The 16,719-nt window shown below is 39.8% G+C and overlaps 1 protein-coding gene across 1 annotated transcript; it reads right to left on the bottom strand.

Annotated features, from left to right (window-relative positions):
* Nucleotides 1-10,876: 10,876 nt before the first annotated feature.
* HBE1 (hemoglobin subunit epsilon 1) lies at nucleotides 10,877-12,474 on the bottom strand. Its single transcript, XM_034995625.1, has 3 exons — nucleotides 12,263-12,474; nucleotides 11,917-12,139; nucleotides 10,877-11,085 (listed from the first exon to the last, which is right to left on the bottom strand). The coding sequence occupies exons 1-3, from the start codon at nucleotides 12,352-12,354 to the stop codon at nucleotides 10,957-10,959; spliced, it is 444 nt and encodes a 147-aa protein (XP_034851516.1). The 5' UTR covers nucleotides 12,355-12,474; the 3' UTR covers nucleotides 10,877-10,956.
* Between the last annotated feature and the right edge of the window lie 4,245 nt (nucleotides 12,475-16,719).

Below are 16,719 nucleotides of genomic sequence, written 5' to 3'. Positions count from 1 at the left end.
ACTTACATCTGTGATAGCGTCTTGGAGTCCCCCCACCCCATTGAATATGTGCTGTTCCCTGTTCAACTCAGTTATGCAAAATTTCTCTATTCACTTTTTCTTTTAGCTATTCTTTCTCCATCCCACGATAGAAAATTTCGGTGCTCTTTGCCAGTCTTCCCTGAAATTCTTGTCACTCTCCCAGACATGTCCTTCGATTAAAGCTAACAAAAATTAAAAAATTTAAAGCTAATTACAAATTCAGAGATTTTAGAGTTCTTTGGTTACCAGTACAGGAGTCATGATGGTTTCAGTGTAAGTCTCCTTCAGTTAGCAGTGACTGCCACAGGCATAGTGATCTATTGACCTTGACTAGATCTCTTGTGGGCCAAATCTGGGCCATGATCCCTATTGCTCACATAGTCAGGGAGAAATGGTTCCCATAAAGCATCAGTTTGATTGCAAGAATAATGTTAGGTAATAAAATATAGGACTAGACATCTTATTATCTATGTGCCCATTTAAAGTAAAGCATGTCTGCTCCTCTGGGAAAAATGGTTTACCTCTGTATTTGCATCTACAACTGACTATGTATATTTCCCACAGCACAAGGGTGTGTTCTAGCTAGGGGCCCAGGGTTTTGATTTGGTGTAGCTCTTCCATCTCGACGAAAACAATGGTAGAAGGTTCACTGGCAGGTTGTGCTGATTTTAAAGAGCCAATGCTGATAAATGCTGGGTCGACTTTTCAGGTGGTCTTAGTCTGAGAATTTACATCAGGAAGCACTTCTTTTGCTTTCTCTCATGTGTGGTAAAGGCGCCTGGGTGGCTCAGGTGGTTAAGCATCTACCTTCGGTTCAGGTCATGATCTCAGGGTCCTGGGATTGAGCCTCGCATCAGACTCCCTGCTCAGTGGGGAGTCTGCTTCTCCCTCTCCCTCTGCTTCTCCTCTTGCTTGTGCTCTCTTGCTCTCTCTCTGTCAAATGAATTAATAAATTAAAATAAAACAAAATAAAATAAAATAAAACTCTGAAGGGGCAGAGATTCTTTTTTCTCTAATAGTCCCCGTAGTCATAGCTGTGACATCATTACACTTTAGATAATTTATTTTATTTTTAATTAGCTACAGTTTTTGACAGGACACACTTCCAATGTGAGAGAGTCAGGGTTCATACTAATTGTTTTTTCTCTGAAAGTGATGCATGATCTCAGATGCTATCTGATCAGGAGTCTTGAAGCTTCGTAAATCTGACTTGATTATTTGCCCCTAAGACTAGAGATCTGCTGATCGAATAAAAATGGAGATCAAGAAGTTACCTGTGAATTTGATTTGAGGGAATCTCTATCTTCAAATTATTTTTCTCCTAACATAACAGATTGTCCGAAATTGTATTATTATAAAATTGTAAAAATCTTTTCAGTCCTGATGATCTCATGGGAAGCTTATGTCTATTCATTGATGGAGACTCAGGAAAAGTTTAAAGGCCAGGAGAATGAAATTTATAACAACTCAATAGCTATTTTAGAGCTGTAAGCAAAAATTTGTGAATTCTCACCCCCTAATGATGAGATGGGAACATTTTTTGTTGGAATAAATGTATAGGGCAAAGAGTCTAAGGGAAACTCAGGTTAGAACTCTCTTCAAGCATGGAGCTTTGTGGGTTGAGTGTGAACAGATATTTAACCACATCTGATGTATTCAGTGCAGAGCCTCTCTTAGAAGTATGGCTCAAAGGCTGGTGTCGAAGCCTCTGAAAGCCTTAACAAGTGAATGTGATTCTTAATTCTTCTCCTTCAGGCTGATGCACTTCTGTGATCCCTCATATCTGTGAACAACCTCCCCATGCTCCCAGAAACACAGACCGTGAGTCCGACAGTCATCTGTAACCACTGCTTCTCTCTTTGCTTTCAGAGCAACCTCTTTCCAAGGCTTGCTGACTCCTCCTTGTCCACAGCTGTTGCACCCTTCCATCCTTCCCATTTCTTTCTTTTTGTTGTTGTTTTTTTTTAATTTTGTTTTATTTTATTATGTTATGTTAGTCACCATACATCATTAGTTGCTGCAGCATTTTATTTTTTTTTAAGTAATCTCTACACCCTACATGAGACTAACTCACAACCCTGAGATCAAGAGGCGCATGCTCCACTGACTGAGCCACCCAGGTGCCCCCTGTGTCACTCCTTCTGATATTGCCTAAATTCTCACCTATGAAGCTGGTTCTTCACAAAAGCCCCCTAAGGTGTTTTCAAATATCCTTTTGACAAATACATTGAACTTCTATGCACCATTGATTGTTCTATGTACTGGTGATTTCAGATAAACAATTCAGAGAGGAAAACTGCTTTCTTGGAACTATATTCTATAAAGGGGGAGATACAGAATGAGTAAATCATTTCATATATTATTATTTGCTTTGAAAAAAATTCATATCTTGATGTGAGTGGGATACAATTACGTTAGCAATGATCTCTTTGGGGGGGTCAATATTTGAGCTGAGGCCATAATGACATGAAGATGTTGCCATGGAAAGATAGTAAGAAAGAAAAGTTCTGGAAGTTGGAATAACAAATTCAAAGCTCCAAGGCAAACAAACACACACACTTACACACATATACAACCTACACATATACATAGTTGGTATGTAGACAGACAAACACTGGGTCAGTGGGGTTGATATGGAAATAGTAAAGAAGAGAGTGGTCAGAGAGGATCTTAGAAGTAGTACCTGCTTAAATCTCAAGATTATCTTCATTATCTTGAGTGAGAAGCCATTAAAGAATTTTAATCATGATAATGATACTATTTCTAATCCATTTGTACTCTTGTCTAGATTAATATTGCAAAATATCTTGTTCATTACCAAACTATCTTGCTCAAGTGGCTTTTATAGACTATTGAGAAATATTAGATCCTATTTAAATATTAAATACTCTGATCCTGAAGGCGTGTGTGTGTGTGTGTGTGTGTGTGTACATGTTCATAGATAATCTATGAGGACAGCACAGGAGAAGGGCCTAGGGAAGAGATTGCTCAGGTAAGAAATGAGTAACAACACAGGAAAAGAAAAAAATCCTGATACTTTAATTTAGAAAATAGAGTGATGTCTTATGTAGGCAGAGAATAGGGCAAATATGGGATTCAAAAGTGTTGGATAGGGGCGCCTGGGTGGCTCAGTCGGTTAAGTGTCTGCCTTCAGCTCAGATCATGATCCCAGGGTCCTGGGATGGAGTCCCACATTGGGCTCCCTGCTCAGCAGGGAGTCTGCTTCTCTCTCTCCCTTTGCCTGCTGCTTCACCTGCTTATGTGTGCTCTCTCTCTTTCTCTGTCAAATAAATAAATAAAATTAAAAACAAAAACAAAAGTGTTGGATACTATACTGTTTACAGAAGGTGTTCAATTAATGTGTTTTCAGTGTGTGAGTGACTGCATGCTAATGGTGTATGAGTGACTCCTGTTTATTCTGCTTAGTGTGTTGTAAGTGACTGAGGGACTCATGCAAATGCTGTTCAATCATAGCAGCCATCATCCTACGTGCCCTACTCAAGAAGACTGCGTCTGGGGAACTCTTTGGGGTGGACACATATGGGAAAGATTCTGAGGAAGAAGTGTTAGTAGTAAACATCAGTGAAATGGGAGTAGAAAGGAGATTCAGTCTTTTAAAACCTATTAATGGGGCACCTGGGTGACTCAGTCATTAAGCATCTGCCTTCAGCTCAGGTCATAATCCTAGGGTGCTGGGATCCAGCCCCGCATCGGGCTCCCTGCTCCACAGCAAGCCTGCTTCCCCTCTCCCACTCCCCCTGCTTGTGTTCCCTCTCTCGCTGTGTCTCTCTCTGTCAAATAAATAAATAAAATCTTAAAAAAAATAAAACTTATTAATTATTTCTTGAGTCAGTTTGAGCATTCTAGAAACTTCTTCAATGACATGATTGCCATGAGACTGGTTATGTTCATTTCCAGCTCCAAAGTAAGGGACATCTAGGCATTTTTTTCTCTGTCAGTAGGTGTCCTTCTTTCTTACTCACCAGATAGGAAACTGGCTATCATCTATGACTTCCCCACTATCTGTCAATTATTTTTCAAGTCCTGCTGAATCTTTGCCCTAATCGTCCGTCCTTTTCCCAATCACTTCTTCAAAATCACACCAAGATGCTATGGCCACACCCAAGTCTATACTCCTTCTCTGATCAGGTATGCACCCACATATGTATAAATTTTCTTAAACCTTCTATTCATATTCAGTCTCCTGAAGTAATTTTGACTGGTTCCCTGCATATAAAATAACACTAACTCCTTTCTCTTCATCACTTGGTCTCTCCAACTGCTTTCCAAAATGACTAAACCACACCTCTGTTTTTTTTTAATTTAATTTTATTATGTTATGTTAATCATCATACATTACATCATTAGTTTTTGATGTAGTGTTCCATGATTCATTGTTTGCATATAACACCCAGCGCTCTATTCAGTACGTGCCCTCTTTAATACCCAACACCAGGTTAACCCAGGCCCCACCCTCTTCCCCTCTAGAATCCTTAGTTTGTTTCTCATAGTCCATAGTCTCTCATGGTTCACCTCCCCATCCAATTTCCCCCCCTTCATTTTTCCCTTCCTACTATCTTTTTTTTTTTTTTAAACATATAATGTATTATTTGTTTCAGAGATACAGGTCTGTGATTCATCAGTCTTACACAATTCACAGCACTCACCATAGCACATACCCTCCCCAATGTCTATCACCCAGCCACCCCATCCCTCCCACCCCCCACCACTCCAGCAACCCTCAGTTTGTTTCCTGTCACCCCTCTGTTTTTTAAAAACCCATCCCTCAGAGGGACTCTGCTCTTCATGTGAAATTTGATACTCTATTTCTTTCCCCTCTTCCCTCCTACACCCATCCATCCTAGTCCCCCAGCTAGTATGCAATTCACATCTCAAGGTCCCCCTGATCCACCCAGCCTGCAATGACTTAAAGACTGATGATGAAGCATGGATTAAAACTGTAAAAAGAAAGAACTGTAAGTGTCCTAGGCATTGAGTGAGGAGTTGTGACAATGTACCAGTCTTTTGTTCAGCCAATCTTTATAGGGAAGAAGCCATGACCCTTCTTGGCTCTTAGTTCCCTTAAGATTGTACCATATGTTGAATTTAAATTAAAAAATAAATTTTAAAATCTAAAAAAAAAGATTACATTGGGCACATGATTTAGTATTTCTTAAAATAGTAATAATACATCTATCCAACAGCATAAGGAAGCAAAACAGGTAAATTAGGGCAGGATTGGATGTTCTTCCAGTGTTTTTTAATCCACTTAATAGTCCGCATACTTACCTAAGCAAAAGATATTCCCTCAGAGTCATCAGACAACAGTCTGGCAGATTTCGTGTATCTACCAATTTGTCTCAAGAAATACAGGTGTTTGGGAAGTTGGGGGAGAAGGGTGCTAGCATGTGTTCAGTGCAGAGAGTAGCAGAAGATTCCATGGCATGGGCTGCAGATTAAGGGAGTTGTCTCTGCCATGTGTTGGATCTATACTTCCTTGCTGTTTCACTTATCTTCATTTCTAATCAAGCTGAAGCCATCTTCATTGACAGTATTCCACACACTACTGCCCCTGTCACCTACAGTACTTTGGTCTTAAGCATCTCAAACAAGCATTTTTTTGGCCATATTTTTATTTACTACATATACTATAAACATATACAATATATGCTACAGAAACATTTTTTAAAAATTTAACTGTTAAGAAAGTGGATAGTGTTATAATACAATAGCACATGTTCATATTTTATTTCAAATTGGTTTGCTTACCACCCATTTCAAACCATTAATAGTGAAAGGGTACTTAAGGATAATTAAAGATTATCTATTTGCATTATTAACAATAAACAATTCCAACAAATTAATAAGAATTAACCTGTCAAATATTAAACTGGGCTTTTGCAGAAATCATTATATAAAATATAGCAGCTAATTACAGTTTACTTTGCTCTGTGACAATGTACATATGCACTTGAATAGGGTTCTAGCACTTGCTTTTGGGAGATACTTATTAGAAGTCCTTTGATTTAAAATCCAACAACTGCCACACCCAGCCAAATCCAACCTAACAGTTCATATAATGGCTTCAGACAACTGATCATTGAAAAATTCTTATGGTTTGGGTAGAGTTGAATGTTCCACTAATATTACATATGATAAGAAGAGACATTATAAGCCAATATCAAAGTCAAATCAGTTTGTGACAAGGTTTTTCTACAAGTATTTTAGATGTCATACTTTCAGGAAAACAAGATTTTAATGTGTATTTGGATTTGGATTTTACAATATCTATGCTCTAACTGAAAATTTAAGAGTAGTCAGATGGAATGAAGTCTAGTATTACAAATCTGTTCATTTAACATTATTGAGCACCCACTATGTGCATTGCACTGTGCTAACTTCTAAAAGTTGAATATTAATGTCTTTATTAAGCATTACCTTAGTGTGAGGTAAAAATACATTAAATTAGCATCAACTCATTAGTTTTCTTGTGGTATGTAATCCTGTGTCCGCTGGCTTCCCTGTGCCATATAAAGAGCTTCTGCACACCCCTCATTCACTCACACAAACATCTGTACACTGACTATGCCAGGCATTGTGCTAGTCACTGGGATACCGCGATTTGGTATATGTTCAAAGAATGCATTTTTATAGGATAGGATGTACACACTTCCAGTGAGAAGGGGAATGGTTCATTTTTTTTTTTTTTTTCCTCTCAGAGTCTATTACTCCTGCATTTAGAGCTTTAGGAAATGAGCTTGTTTGTTTCTCCCTGAGATCACTCCTTAAAAAAATAACATTGAGACTGCACCTCTATGTTACTTACAGGGTACTCTAAAATTTAAAACGCTCAATCCAATACATGGAGAATGAATTCCTGCCATTAGAGAATTAATCCTTTCAACTTGATATTATTGAGAGACTATTATCTGTTCTTAGGGAAATGGTGAAGACAACGGTAAAGAAAAATAAGAATTTGAGGCAAACCCAAGAGGATTCTCTTTAAAATCAGAGATAAGTGAAATGAAGGAAGAGAAGAGGCAACTTTGAGCACAGCCAAAGCCTGATACTTGCTAAATTGTGATCCCTGAAGCTTTGGAAACCGGGCTTGATTATTTGCCTCTGTGGCCATTTTATTTCAGGATGCCTCTCTCTCCAAATTAGTTTATCCTCTAACTTATCAGGTTGCCTGAAACTATGACAGCATAGGTGAGATCTTTTCAGTCTTCATGACCTCATTTAAAGCCTGTACCTGCTCATAGATGAGGGTAACTAAAAGTCCAGGAAGATGAGATTCATGATATCAGTAGTTATTTTCCAGTGATAGCCATAATAATTTGACACCTTTCTCAATTTAAGGGCACACTTGGATTGGTAAGGAGATATAAGCTTCAGAGCCAGATTGTAGTCTGTAAAATAGGAAGTCTGTGAGATGAGTGTATGTAGATCTTTGATCATATTTGAAAATCCTTTGGGTTCAGTTTGTAGAAGTTGGCCATGGAGAATGAATCAGAAGCTGATTTCCAAGCGTCTAAAGACTTTAAAGAGTGAGAAAGTCTTAACTACTCCTCCTCAGACAAACGGATTTCTATGACCCCTCATGTCTGTAAGCAACCTCCCCACTTTTCCAGAAACCCTAATAGTTTTCCAGTAGTCCTCTGCAACTCCTGCTTTTCTCTTATGCTTTCAAGGCAGTATCTTCCAAAGGTTCATTGATTTCTCCTTGTCCATTGCTGTTTTATCTTTCCCTTTTCCCCAAGTCATTGCTTCTGACATTGCCTAAATCCTCACCGCTAAAGTTATTTCATTACAGAAGCCATCCATGCATTTTTTAAACACTCCTTCTCATGTATTCTGAGACACTCAAAATCTAATTGTTGAATAATTGTTCTAAGTAATAGAGATCTAAGATAAATGAGGCAGAGAAGAAAACTTTCCTCTTAATATTTATAATGTGGGTGTGGAAGATATCAAAAATGAATAATTAAACCAATCTACAACATGATTTCAGTAACTGTCATTTGCTATGAAGAAATGAATATCTGGACTCAATGAGGGAGGGACATGATTACATCAGGATTAGTCCTTCTCAGGAAGTAGTATTTGAGCTGGAGTGAGAATGAAAAGAAGGAATTTGTTATGGGGAGATATTGGAATAAAAGTTCTGACAGCTGGAATAGGTAATCCACACCTCTGAGGGAGGTATGACAAAACTTTGGTATGCTGGAGACATAAATAATGGGCTGGTACAGATGACATGTAAAGGTAAGGATACAGGTAGGCAGGAAATGTTGCTGCAGGAAGCAGAAACCTAATAACTTGGGATTTGTCTTCAGTGGTAGAGAGTGAGAAGCCTTTAGAGAATTGTCATCCTGGTAATGACATTACCTCTAAACCTCTGTACTCTTAATATTCCAAGAATATCCTGTTCATTATGACATTATTTTTCTCACATGGTTCTTATTGCCTATCAATAATAATTAGTCCTTTTTTCATCTATTAAAAGTCTGAGGAGCTCCTGGGTGGCTCAGCTGGCTAAGCATCTGACTCGGGTTTCAGCTCAGGTCGTGATCTCAGGATCTTGAGATTGAGCCCTGTGTCAGGCTCTACATGCACTGGGGAGTCTGCTTGGGACTCTCTCTCCCTCTCCCTCTGTCTCTCCCTCTTGTGTTCACTCTCTCTCTAAAATAAATAAATAAATAGATCTTAAAAAAAATAATCTGAGTCATCCAGACCTGTGTCTGCATGTGCATATGCACGTGTGTGTGTTAATTATGAAGTTGTTATCATTTAAATGGTCTCAACTGGCAACATTGATATTGAAATCTAGACCTTTAAGGGATAAAGAATGTATCTTCTGCCCACCACTCCATCATCACCGTCGACCCTGTGACAGGCAGAGTCAGAGTTAAGAGCTGAAGGCAAGAAAGAGGAAATGAGACTGATCGATTAAAAATTCACGTTTGTTATTGACTGAGACACTGACTGACTGACTGACTGACTGACTGACTGACTGACTGGTGTAGTGCCTGGAATAGCCTCTGTTTCCTTTGCTGAGGGGCAAAAAGAGAGGCTACAGGGCTCAGAGACCAGTGCTGTTGATAGCCTGCAACTAAGTAATCATTTGCTTCTCACCACTGTTGTGGAGACATGAGCCCAAATCAGAAGGTAATTCACAGGACAAATTCTAATCAATGCACAGGGTCAATGAAATGCCTGAGGGTTAAATTTGTCAAGGTACGACACTCTTAACTTGTAAAGTGTGAAGGTCTTGAACCTTGATGTGAGAGTTTGACTCAAGGCCTGGAGGTCAAGATTCCCCAGCAACCTAGCAATGACTCCCTCAAGAGTGATTGAGTCATGCCACTTCCTCAGAAGTATCCCCAAGTCAGTGCCTAGCCTCTTGTTAGATTCCGCCCCTCCCCACCCCCAGGCTGGGAGATTTCAGTCATCAACTACCAGCTCCTTCCTTGTCATCCACCCCAGCCAGTCAGATATCATCTTTTCCTCACTCTACCTCTGCTCATCCTTCACATTTTTGAAGATGTCACTGCTCTTGGGTTTAGGCCATTATGGCTGTTGCTCTGAATTAGCATCCATGTCTAGCCTCTGCAATTTTGAATTCATTTTGTGTGAATTAAGTTGATTACTTTCCCCCCAACTACTATTCCTTGAGTCATTATAGTTCTAAGGATATTTATTGTTTACTCTTGCCAAAAGCTTAGTAATAGTTTTTATATTTATATTCAGGTTTTTATTTTTATATTATTTTATTTTTATATTCAAAGTTCATTCAGTGAACTTTATCCTGGCATTATCTTGTCTTTCCTAATGCTCTACCTATGTCTTACTGTCTCCTCTATTTCCAGAAAGCCATTTTCCTGCAAGTCACCAAGCCCTAGCTTACTGGTTTTAGACTATGAGCTTTCGTTAGTATCTCCTCTACTCCATGAAGTCTTGATCATTCTCCCCTCCCCCAAATTCATACAGTATCCTAACTCCAACTTTATTTTAGTGCATGTTACATTTGATTATAAAATAACACACAGGGGCGCCTGGGTGGCTCAGTCATTGAGCATCTGCCTTCGGCTCAGGTCATGATCCCAGGGTCCTGGGATCGAGCTCCGCGTCCGGCTCCCTGCTCTGCGGGAAGCCTGCTTCTCCCTCTCCCACTCCCCCTGCTTGTGTTCCCTCTCTCGCTGTGTCTCTCTCTGCCAAATAAGCAAATAAAATCTTTTAAAAAATAAATAAATAAAATAACACACAATGATTTCATGTGTCTTAGCCTTGGCTCCCCATTGAGACCATGGAACCCTTTGGGAAAGAAGAGCTTATTGTTGGTTATTTTTCTGGAAAGCTCCCAGCCATCCCTCAACTCATCTTCTTATGTCCAATTCAGCCTCACAAGATATATGATAAGTTAGCTGATTCAATATGTACATTAAAGCAAATTGAAAAATAACCCTAGCCTAGACCTTAGATCCTTGCAAAGGTTTTAAAGCTAAGACATGTACCACAAATCTATCTTATTTTTTTCTGAGGCACTGCTTAGCACCTCCTTCCTTCCCCTCTACAGTAACTTTTTGCCACACTGCCCTGTAAATCCCTGCCAGCTTGACTAACATTTTCCCCCACCCAGAAAACTTCTTCCCTATTCTATCATCCACCAAGATCCTCTAGAATCCTCCCATAATGTCTGTCTTCCCAAAGGAGCTCTTATTTTTTCCTATGTCTCCTCCCACCCCTCAGCCAATGAAACTTTTCTCCTTTAACACGAGAGTGAAAGATGGAGAAGACACAATATTAATTTCTGATTGTTGAATAGAATGAACTTTATTAAACAGAAACTGTGCTCTCAAGGCCAAACCCAAATCCCCATATGCAGAAGGAGGACACTGGGGACACAGAAGGGTACTGCTGAACTGGAAAGAGGACTCAGTGGTACTTGTGGGCCAGAGCAGTGGCAACACCAGCCACCAGCTTCTGCCAAGCAGCCTGTACACCGGGGGTGAATTCTTTGCCAAAATGAGAAGCCAGAATGATCACCAATACGTTGCCCAGGAGCTGTTAGGTGAAAGATAAAATGACAAATTGGCATGTTGAGTAGAAGTTCTCAAAAAGAATTGCAGAAAAAGTGGCTCAATACCTATACTCCCTGCCAAGTCCACACCTTAAACTGCCCCAAGGTGTGTGCCTGCAAAAAGCTCAGATAAGCTAGTCCCTAAATTCAATGTAATGAGTGAGCTCTCCATTCAACTCCCTGCCTCCCAAGCCACCATTTTTATTTGCGTCTCTCCCTCCCTTTCTTATCTACCAACTGGTTAATTCTTGTAATAATGGGATTTTAGGGCTGCATGGGTGCCCAGAGTGAGTTTATTTAAAGTCTCCAATCAGTGCAGGAACACGCCTCCATTTGGTAACAATACTGACAGGTAATTTAATATATTTTAGAGAACTTGTTGTATATTTCTTTGAGAGAGTCTGTCTAAAAATTTTTCCCCCAAATCTCTCCCTAAACTTTAGTCATCAGGACCCACATAAAATAAGACTTTTCACCTTCCTTGAGACAGAACTTTATCTACGAAACACCAAATTCCATTCCTCCTTGAACAAGTCTGCTATTCTCTGAAGTCATTCTCTAGGATGAACACATCTGGTTCTGACGAAAGTACTTGAAAACTTTTAAGCAAACTCTGGCTGCTAATAGCCCTTTACTGTCACTAATCCTGAATCAAGGTGGTCCTGGTTATGCACAGTGGAGATGTGTCCTTCTAAAACCAAGTTCAAACCATAATTTCTGAAATTTTTGTTAGTCTTTCCAATCAAAGACTCAACTTCCATTATTATCTCAAAGTGAAAAGTAATAAAAGAGCACATGAACATTTCCTGACTCACCCTGAAGTTCTCGGGATCCACGTGCAGCTTGTCACAGTGCAGCTCACTCAGCTTAGCAAAGACGCCCTTGAGATTGTCCATGTTCTTAATAGCATCTCCAAAGGAAGTCAGCACCTTCTTGCCATGGGCCTTGACCTTGGGGTTACCCAGGATGGCAGAAGCAGAGGACAGGTTGCCGAAGTTGTCAAAGAACCTCTGGGTCCAGGGGTAAACGACCAGGAGCCTATGGGATGGAACCATTGTAGATGGAAAATCAGAGACTTTCAAAAATCTTGAGGAATTTCCTGGTCACTTGGCCAGGTTCATATTCACCACCCTTTCCCATACCTTGAAACCCAGTGCCTACCTGCCCAGGGCCTCGCCTCCAGCCTCTTCCACATTCACTTTGCCCCACAGGCTAGTAATAGCAGTCTTCTCCTCAGCACTAAAATGCACCATGATGTCAGGTCTGGGAGCTTACAGGTGATCAGAGAGAGAAGTAGGTTTGTGTTATTCCTGGAAGCTGTCACCTTTTATTCTTTACTGCTGACCTTCTGGCCCCTTGTTCCTCCTAGTTCTTTGAAGTCATTGGTCAAGGCTAAGCTGTGTCCCTCAGGGGTGGAGTCAGGTCAGGAAAGGGTCAACAATGAAGAAGGTACACGGAACTTGTGATAACGTATATTGGTTCCTGAGACAGCCTTCCTTTGTTGGCTCCTCTTCTGTCCTCAACACAATTTACCATTCATTCTCCTTTTCACCCTCTTTTCTCCCCAGGTGATACTCCAAGATGACATCCATCTCTCCCTTTCTTCTTCTCCAAGAAAAACCTATTGAAAGGAGCTAAGCCCAAGATAGGGGAAGAGTTTCAGTCAAAACAGTTTTAATATTTGAGTTAAAGATGGTGACAGGGACAAGAACAGAGTCAAAAAGAAAAAAGTACAGTTGTTGACACAGAATCTCAGCCAGTTTTAACTCACTTGAGGAGTGGATTATAACCAAGCCTCTGGTTCTTAGTTTTCCAAAGGAGACAAAACACATACATGGTTACTTCAGGAAGCTGAAGAGAGTAACAAGGGATCCACAATAGGACTAAGACTTCAATCCCAAAGTACAATACCTGAGGGTAATTTCATAGAAAGGACAGAAAGAATAAACTTATGTCCTGTGCTTCCGTGGAACCCTCTCTCTGTCCATTTCTCTGTGACTTCAGGGGAAATTGGCTACTTTGGGGAGATTTCCCTGAGCTCTTTTCTTGATTTTCTGCCCCGCTAATACTTCTTTAATCAGTGAGACAGCTGAGGACTCTACAATTATTTAAAACCAGGACTTGTGGGACACCTGGGTGGCTCAGTCGTTAAGTGTCTGCCTTCAGCTCATGTCATGATCCTGGGGTTCTGGGATCGAGCCCCGCGTCGGGCTCCCTGCTCCACGGGGAAGCCTGCTTCTCCCTCTCCTACTCCCCCTGCTTGTGTTCCTTCTCTCGCTGTGTCTCTATCTGTCCAATAAATAAATAAAATCTTTAAAAAATAAAAATAAATAAAAAAATAAAACCAGGACTTGTGATCAAGCTGAGGAATAGATGAACTGGCAGGTAATTAGGCTAGAGGTCGGAGTATGTTTAATGTTTGTTGCAGCCATAGGTGCCAGAGGCTTCAAATGCCTCTAGTGTCCTTTTGTTTGTTTATTTGTTTGTTTGTTTGTTGATGGCACTCTTGTCTTTGGACTTCCCTAAAAACTCAGCGTGAACTAGAGTCTGCACCTTGCAACTTTTTCAATTGCAATCCACTGTTATTAGTCTGGAGTCCTGTTGGTATGGTGGTAAGGAATGTTGGAGGAGAAACATTCTATAGTTGTATAATTAAGTTTCAGTCTTTAATGGACCAGTGTTCCTGGGCTGTGACTTTCACAGTGTTTGTTAGCTTTTCCCCTCTTAAGAAAGTCAGGAAAACCTCCCTGGGCTAGACTATATATATTACAGAGTTGAAAAGCCGCATATCTGTAGCTCAGTTCAAGGCTTATCAATTCTGATTGTGAAGTCAGTTCAGGTTGGCTGAGTGTAGTCTCTTACTGCTTAGGTGCTTGTTGATTCAAGCTAAATTATCTCAGCTGCTCATTTTGAAGTACTTTACTTCAAATACGAAATATTATTATTGTCTCCCTTTCCTGGATGAAAAACCCAGGGTTTTTCATGAGTGACATGATTAGAAATAAGTGATATGATTATCCAGATAGATCAGAAAGATTAAATCATCAGAAAAAGTAAACAGTAAGAATATTTATTACATTTAGAGAGAGAATATTTATTACATATAAAATTTAAAAATTAATAAAGTAAAAAACATGTTATGTCTTAAGGTATTTAAATTAAAAGACTTTTTAAAAAGAATTTCCAATTTTTTTTAAAAGATTTTATTTATTTATTTGACAGAGAGAGACACAGCGAGAGAGGGAACACAAGAGGGGAGAGGGAGAGGCAGAAGAAAGCCTCCCGCCGAGCGGGGAGCCTGATGCGGGGCTCGATCCGTGGGATCATGACCTGAGCCTAAGGCAGACACTTAACCGCTGAGCCACCCAGGTGCCCCAAGAAATTCCCAATTTTGATAAACATTAATTCCTGCCTCTCAGGTGTTCTGTAGCATTTGTACTTTTGTAAGCTCTCTGAAGGATTTTAAGAAATTTAAGATGTCTCTTAAGCAGGAAAAAATAAAATATTTTCTTAAATCTAAATTTATAGTTAATTTATGACACCTATAAATCCTATGAGTCAAATATATCTTTAGGTGCTATTCATGTGGATTATATAAGTCATGCTGTTGGTAGGTAAACTAGGTCTTTGGCCCCACTACATGGTTTTCATTGTATTATCTGAGAAAAATTACTCCAAAATTATTCTTCACCACAATGAGCTTTTTTTTTTTTAATTTTTGAATTTTAAAAGTAGAAAATCATTGACAGGGTTTATAAACCATTGAAGCTATAAAAAGTTGTGTAGGATTCTCTATTAGAGAGGCTATCAGTCTGCTTCCATTATGCGTCAGAATTTATAGTCTCATAACAGAAATAGATGGTATCTATCAAAGGTTCCATGAGGTGTTGCATCCACCTAGAATAAGTTGGTTACCATGAGTAGCAAGAGTTTCCTGTGACTGCCATGCAGGAAGCCAGTGAACATTTTCTGTTCACCGAAGCAATGAGAGAACAGACCACACTGACGTCAGGCAACACGGCTGCTTTCTAAGTCCCATGCCGCCTCCTCGGCACCTTCTCTCACAAAGGCTGTAGGTGAGTCAACCAGAGCTGGGTTTTGTTCTCAGAGTGATTTCTCCCAGTTGGCAGCTTACGATACAAACTTCAGTGGTCTGACCTCTGGGATCACTGTGCCTAAGGCATAGCCAGAGATGTGTGTGAATGTTAATTAAGCAAGAGGGTGAGGAAATGGAGGGCCAGAACTCAGTTACTGCACACTTTTCTGCATGATGGACCTGGAAGGTTAAAACTTGAATTTAGCAGCTTAGACAGTCATAAATTTCCCATTTCTTCAGAAATATAGCTCTATTTTCTTGCTTTCCTTGATGCTTTTTCACCTTAAATAAAGTTGCCTTCATCTATTTTTGTGATTTGTTTTCAAAAACAGGGAATTCCTGTTTTTTTCCCCTGTTTATTGCAAATAATATTGCCCAATGTACTTTATGAACTAAGAAAAATATAGAAAAACATACTGTGAAGGAGTGACTCCATTATTAGAGCCAGTGTTTTCTAATCTTCCTTCCCTTCAGTTTACTGCACTACCATGTGTTATTGGTTCATATCCCATGGCTCTGACCTAAGTCAAGTAATGATTTAATAAACTTTATCCAAGTAGAGTACCTCTGAAGCATGCATAAACCTAATATTTATATTTCTTTTTTTTTTTTAAAGATTTTATTTATTTATTTGACAGAGAGAGACATAGTGAGAGAGGGAACACAAGCAAGGGGGAGTGGGAGAGGGAGAAGCAGGCTTCCCGCAGAGGAGAGAGCCCGATATGGGACTCGATCCCAGGACCCTGGGACTATGACCCGAGCCGAAGGCAGTTGCTTAACAACTGAGCCACCCAGGCGCCCCTAATATTTATATTTCTACCTAGGGTTGATTCAAATGGGATTCCTCTAGGCATAGGGCTTAGAATCTTGTATATAGAAGTGATGGGAAAGATCCAATTTTATGCTAAGCTTCCATGTCTACAACTAGAAGACTGGGAAGTCTTTGACTTGGTGACTTCTGAATTCTAAAAACATTTAACGCTTTTTTTTTTTTTTAACCTAGGCAGCCTATCTTCAGCACTTTGGGTATTCAGTATTGAAGTTATGGCATAACATGTTTCCTGAATAGAAAATTTACATCTCTCTGGAAAAGGATAAATTTGAGGTTTGGTAAGTAAGCAGGGCTTAAATGGAAGCAGTAATGGTTATGGTTGGACCCCATCCATTAACAAGATCATCCACCACAAGGAATTATGAGAAACTAGCACCCTTTGTTTTGTAGACCTAGTGGGGGCAGCTAGTGATTGCTCCTCCCCTAAACGCTTTGTAGCCCTTGCTAATTTTAGCCCCAGGAGGGTTCTTTCTGAAACCAAGGTCCCACAACCCCTATTTTAAAGGAGTTTGAGGCATCTGAGAGGGAAAGGAATTTCTCCTAGATTCCTAGACCAACGAGCTAATGTAGCACTTCTTTGTACTCCAACCGATTCAGTCCCTAAGGTCACCAATCTTTTCCTGCCCATGTTTGACTGATTGATCTTTTTGTGTTTTGTTTTATTTTTATTTTTGTTTCTCTTCCTCATTC

This window comes from Mirounga leonina, unplaced genomic scaffold (genome assembly GCF_011800145.1).
Source record: "Mirounga leonina isolate KUSES-001 unplaced genomic scaffold, KU_Mleo_1.0 Mir_92, whole genome shotgun sequence".
In the NCBI taxonomy this organism is placed as follows: domain Eukaryota; kingdom Metazoa; phylum Chordata; class Mammalia; order Carnivora; family Phocidae; genus Mirounga; species Mirounga leonina.
This window is presented reverse-complemented; position numbering and strand designations above follow the sequence as displayed.